The sequence below is a fragment of the Triticum aestivum genome, chromosome 1A, assembly GCF_018294505.1.
Source record: "Triticum aestivum cultivar Chinese Spring chromosome 1A, IWGSC CS RefSeq v2.1, whole genome shotgun sequence".
Classification (NCBI taxonomy): Eukaryota; Viridiplantae; Streptophyta; class Magnoliopsida; order Poales; family Poaceae; genus Triticum; species Triticum aestivum.
In genome coordinates this window covers 534,862,427-534,868,934 of record NC_057794.1, presented here as the reverse complement: position 1 = coordinate 534,868,934, position 6,508 = coordinate 534,862,427, and the positions used below count along the sequence as shown (strand labels likewise).

Here is a 6,508-nt window from a genome sequence, read left to right as displayed (position 1 = left end):
CAGAGGAAGCCTAGTTGGGAAGGAGGCTGCTGCCACTCCAGACCTTGCAACCGGCGTGCTGGTATTACCAGTTTACCACCGCAGATTGGTTGGCTGGCCACTCGGGTGACCTCTCAAAGAAAGAAATGGCTGCAGCAAAGGCGTGGGCTATGCTTGTCTGTTGAGAGATTTGGCGCGTACGCAAATCGCCGGATTTGTTATAAGAAGCAGCTATCGGTCAGTATTGTTGTGTTCTTGATCAGGGACGAAGCCTCGGTTTTGAAGCTGGCCGGTTGTCCGATCCAATTTGACCCAGGCCGAGTGAGCTAGGATTGCTTTTTGGGGTCTCCTTGCAAAGCAGAGCCCCGGCTGTTTCTCTGTTTGTTATGTAGAGTAGTTTTCTTCCCTCTTCCGTTTGTTGATGTTTTTCTTTACGGTCCTTGCGGCCGATTTTTTTTTTGTACTTTGCCATTCGGCGACCCCTTCTGAAATGGAATCTTAGCAGTTCTCCTGCTAATAATTTTCAAAAAAAAAAGAATCATGTGGTTTTCATAGTACCGATCTCTACCGAACAAAGTACGAGTAGTATGAAGCACGCAGACACGGTTAGCGCCCCGTGGAGCTCACCCTCCCTCGATGGCGACCACCGCTCCGTCGAGCAGAGTAGCCGCGGGGGCGGACCCGTTGGAGAAGAACGAGCCAACGAGGCCCCTGGCCATCCCTCGCCCGGTCGCCAGCAACATCGACGAGGCGGCGCAGACGGCGACGGGGTGGCGCTCCGTGCAGAGCCGCCGGTGCCTGCCTGCTCTGCTGTGGCGGCTGCTGCGTGCCCACCGCGGTCGTCGTCGGTCTCCTCATCCTCGTGCTCGCACTCAACGTGTTCAAGGTCAAGGACCAAGTCACCATGAACGGCATCTCCCTTACCTACCTCAGGTTTCCTAATGATTACAGCAACTACGCCAAGAATGCATCAGCCACTAGCAGAAAGGTGAAGCCGTCTCACACATCAAATGAAAAACAGAACAGAAATGTCCCTGACCGAAATGTCTCGGCAGACGGTTCATAAATATAATGTTGATATGAACATCCTATGGGAAAACAGAATACAAAGCTTAAGCAACAAAAGTACCAGCAAAAAGCAGGACTCGGGCTATCAATTTACTTCATTCTGATTTCTCACCCAACGACGGCACTACTTTGGTACCATATTTTGAAGAAAACTCGACACATAGACCATAGGTCAATTCCGTCTACTGTCAAACAAAGCTATCACAGCCAGATGTAGCTTGGCTGGTACAAATATACGTACAGTAAAGCTAAGAAGCACACAAAGCAATCAGTGAGTGTAAGTAAAAGAAAGATCATTTCCTGCACCGAAACTTTATTGGGTCAAACTTCAAACATTGACTAGCTAAATATCAAAAGAAACACGTCACAGTTCATAACATATTCTGAACATGCTTTTGACGTTCAAATACACGTGAGCACAGAATCATCTAGAAATGATATCAAAATCTACTAGTAGTTGTCTAACCCCAAACACAAATAAAATTACAAGTGGGGAAGAATCAAAAGATCTTACAATATCCATATCCAAAAGTAAGGTGGAAAAGGAAGAAACATTCGAGTGTCACTAGGAGAGGTGCCTGGTGGTGGTCAAGAAATACATGGAAACAAATGACTCTGAAAACAGCTGTTCCATGTACGAGAACTACAATATTTTGGTTCAATGTTCATCAGGTGTTTGTTCAAATCTGCAACAAGCAACCAAACTGTGGCAGATCTCACAACCTTCGCCTTACATAACACATGAAAATGCATGGGTTCTTTCAGGTCATGATATCAGTTATTCACAGGTGGAACTAGGTTTAGTTCAAGGGAAACAGCGGCGCAAAGCAATATTTTAGTAACCAGAAAAGGCAAGTTCACTAACACAAAACACGAGCACAGCTGGTCCAGAAAACTAAAAAACAGAGAAAACTAAGACCAATTGAACCAATCAGGGTAACATTTCAGAGTTCAAGCTATTTAATAACATCATGAAGTTATATTAACAAATTAAAAAAATACAAAGTTGCTCAAAATCAAAGGGATATGCCCTGGATGGAAAACTGAAGTAGTAACCTAGACAGCTGTACATCAAAATTATCTCAAATGTGGTGACTAGATACATCCCTTTAAAAAGTTGCAGTAACACATCATGTTGAGAAAATCACAGTTTAAAGAGCTAAGCTTAAAAAAACAGGGATGTACTCCCTCCGTTCGGAATTACTTGTCTCGGATATGGATGTATCTAGAACTAAAATACGTCTAGATACATTCATTTCTGCGACAAGTAATTCCGAACGGAGGGAGTACTTCTCCCTTCACAGATCTAAGTAAACAATGCACATTAACCGATAATTGGTACACATCTGATTTAGGATGTCAGCGCTAACACTGATTCATTGAGAATGAAGAAATCAATGCTCTGAATTATATCAATCATCAAGGAATCAGCTGTCTCTTAGACCAAGTAATAGCTCGAATAATGACAACTAGAGTTCTATTTAAGGTACAACTAGAGTTCTATTTAAGGTAATCAGCTAGTAGATATAATGTTCAATGATTAATCAACCATATAACCAGAATACAGTGCCTCACAAGTAAACTATGCATATGAATCACACAAAATAACTATGCATATTCAAAGAATAATTGTTACCCGTTTGTTTTAGGATGTCAGCACTAACACTAATTCATCAAGACTGAAGAAATCAATGCTCTGAATTATATCAATCATCAAGGAATCAGCTGTCTTTAGACCAAGCAATACCTCGAATAATGACAACAAGAGTTCTATTTAAGGTAATCAACTAAATATAGTGTTCAATGAAATTAATCAACCATATACCCAGAATACAGTGCCTCACAAGTAAACTATGAATATTCAGTAAACAAAAACTATGCATATTCAGCTAATAATTGGTATCCATTTGATTTAGGATGTCAGCACTAACATTAATTCATCAAGACTGAAGAAATCAATGCTTTGATTGTATCAACCCAAATAATAACGGCCAAACACACACGTATATGGCTTATATCGCGACAGCGCTCCGAGCCAAGAATGGGTGCCATGGCCGAGCACACGTCCTGCGACACGATGACGCAAGCCGGCGTGGGAGTGTGGAACGCATCAATTGGTCACAATACCTCAAATAACGACAACAAGAGCTCTATTTAAGGTAACCAACTTAAAGGTAACGTACGATGAGATTAACCAATCATATAACCAGAATACAATGGCTCAAAGTAAAACTACACATAATCAGAGAGTAATTGTTATCCATGATCTAGGATGTCAGCTGTAACATTGATTCATGAGAGTGAAAAAATCAATGCTCTAAAAGTCTAAATTATATCAATCATCCAGAAATAAGCCATCACTTAGACACAATAATACCTCGAATGACGACAACAAGACCAATATTTAAGGTAACCAACATAGAAGTAATGTACAATGAAATTAACAAATCATATAACCAGAATACAGTGGCTCAAAGCAAACTAAGCATATTCAGAGAATAATTATTATCCATCTGATCTAGGATGTCGGCCATAACACTAATATTCAAAGAAACACAACACAGTTCATAACATATTCTGAATGTGCTGTTGGCGTCAAACACACGTGGGCACAGAATGAGCTAGAAATTATATCAAAATCTACTAGTTGTCTAACCCCAAACACAAATAAAATAACAAGTGGGGAGGAATCAAAAGAAGGAAGAAGCAATTCAGAGTGCCACTACGAGAGGTGCATAGTGGTGGCCAAGAAATGCAGGGAAACAAATGACTCTGACATCAGCTGTTCTGTGTACTAGAACTACAACATTTTGTTTCAATGTTTGTCAGGTATTTGTTCAAATCTGCAACTAGCAACCAAACTGTGGTAGATCACGACCATCTATCTGAATAACAAGAAAACGACTTGCCTTCTATATTTAACTTCTCCCGTGGGATACTGAAAGACAGGTACAGTACAGATTCTTTCAGCTGATGATATCAGTTATTAACAGTTGGAACCCAGTTTAGTTGAAGGAGAACACCGGCGCAGAGCAGTATTTTAGTCACCAGAGAAGTCAAGTTCACTAACACAAAACATGAGCACAGCTAGTCCAGAGAAAAAAACAGAGAAAATTAAGACCATTGAACCAATCAGGGCAACATTTCAGAATTCAAGCCAATGACAGCATCATGAATTTATATTACAAAATTGGAAATTAAAAAAATACAAAGTTGCTCACAATCAAAGGGATATACACTGGATGGAAAACTTAAGCAGTAACCAATTCAGCTGTAAGTCAAAATTATCTCAAGTTAGACCCCTTCAGAAAGTTAAGTAACACATCATGTTGAGAAGATCACAGTTTAAAAAGCTAAGATTAAAAAACAGGGCAAGAGTTCTACCTTTAAAGATCTAAGTAGACAATGCATATTAAGCAAGTAACTGGTATCCATATGATTTAGGATGTCAGCACTAACATTAATTCATTGAGGCTAAAGAAAACGATGCCCTCAATTATATCAATCATCCAGGAATCAGCTATCTCTTAGACCCAATAATACCTCGAATGATGACAACAAGAGCTCTATTTATGGCAATCAACTAGACGTAGTGTGCAACGAAATCAATCAAAAGTATAAACAGAATACAGTGCCACACAAGTAAACTATGCATATTCAGCTAATAATTGGTATCCATTTGATTTAGGATGTCAGTACTAACATTAATTGATCAAAGACTGGAGAAATGGATGCTTTGATTATATATCAACCCGAATAATAACGGACAAACACACGTGTATATGGCTTACATCACGACAGGGCTTCGCACCAACAATCGGTGCCACGGCCGCGCGCACGTGCCTCCGATGTGATGATGCAAGCTGACGTGGGACACGTCAATTGGGTCACAAGTAATACCTCGAATAACGACAACAAGAACTCTATTTAAGGTAACCAACATAGAAGCAACGTACGATGAAATTAATCAATCATATTACTGGAATACTGTGGCTCAAAGTAGACGACACATATTCAGAGAAGAATTGTTATCCACTTGATCTAGGATGCCGGCAGTAACATTGATTCGTGACAGTGAAGAAATCAATGATCTAAATTATATCAATCATCCATGAATAAGCCCACTTAGACACAATAATACCTCGAATAACGACAAGAAGAGCTCTATTTAAGCCAACCAACATATATAGAAGTAACGTACGATAAAATTAACCAATCATATAACTAAAACACAGTGGCTTAAAGCAAACTACGCATATTCAGAGAATAATTGCTATCAATTTGATCTAGGATGTCGGCCGTTACATTGATTCATGAGACTGAAGAAATCAATGCTCTGAACTATATCAATCATCCAGGAATCAGCCTGTCGCTTAAACAGAATCATACCTCGAATAACGACAACAAGAGCTATATTTAAGATAACCAACACAGATGTAATGTACCATGAAATTGACCAATCATATAACCGGAATAGCGGTTTGGTAACTAACCATCCACATACAAGTACTGTATGGCAACAGGTAACATCAGTCGATATAAGCTATATTAGAACGGAGGAACAATGTATTTACACAGCTTGTCTGCCAGCCTCGGTCCATCGATCTACTGCAAAACTTGCGCTGTTCTAGCTGAACAATTTGAAGATACTCCTAAGTAACCCCGCAGATTAGCGAAACCTCTCCTGACGATCTCTCTAAATAATCAAGTCGAATCCCATTCCTGACAACCAGCAGCAGCAGCGGCGGCAGCAGATGGTGCTAAGAAATGGAGTAAATCTGTCAGGTCACCTGTGGCGGCGGCGGTCGGCGGCGTACTGGGAGAGCGGGACGATCTCGGAGAGCGGGGTGTTGAGCGGGGTGGTGACGGGGGTGGGGATGGGCGAGTTGCGGCAGACGGGGCAGGAGGCGCTGCGGCGCAGCCAGGCGTCGAGGCACATGAGGTGGAAGCGGTGGCGGCACTCGGGCATGATGCGCTGCATCTCCCCGTCGCGGTACTCGCAGAGGCAGATCGAGCAGGCGAGCTCGCCGGCGGCGGCAGCCCGGGCGAAGGGCGCCTTGGGGTAGGAGGCGATCACGGCGGGGTCGAGGCCGACGGGGGTGGACCCGGTGGCGCCCCGCGAGGAGGAGCCCGGGGAGTCGTCCTCGGCGACGAACACGAAGCGCGGCACGGTGATGGAGATGTGGCCCGAGCTGGACGCGGAGGAGGAGGCGGCCCCGTGGCGGCCGGAGTGGTGCTGCTGCTGCTGCTGCTGCGCGCCCTGGTGGTGGTGGTGGTGGTGGGCCGCGGCGCGGCGGCGGCAGCAGAAGTGGTAGGCGAGGAGGATCGCGGCGAGGAGCACGAGGAAGCCGAGCGCGATGGCGATGGCGTAGCCGAGGCCGATGGAGGCGAGCGCGTCGGCGAGGGACATGGCGGCGAGACGGCGGTGGCGGTGGGCGTGGTCGTCGGCGGGGGCGAGGCG

General features: G+C 43.7%; 1 protein-coding gene across 1 annotated transcript; it reads right to left on the bottom strand.

Moving 5' to 3' along the window:
- Positions 1-1,359: 1,359 nt before the first annotated feature.
- On the bottom strand, positions 1,360-6,502 carry LOC123063769 (RING-H2 finger protein ATL67-like). The gene has a single exon (XM_044487689.1). The coding sequence runs from the start codon at positions 6,455-6,457 to the stop codon at positions 5,834-5,836; it is 624 nt and encodes a 207-aa protein (XP_044343624.1). The 5' UTR covers positions 6,458-6,502; the 3' UTR covers positions 1,360-5,833.
- Positions 6,503-6,508: the final 6 nt, after the last annotated feature.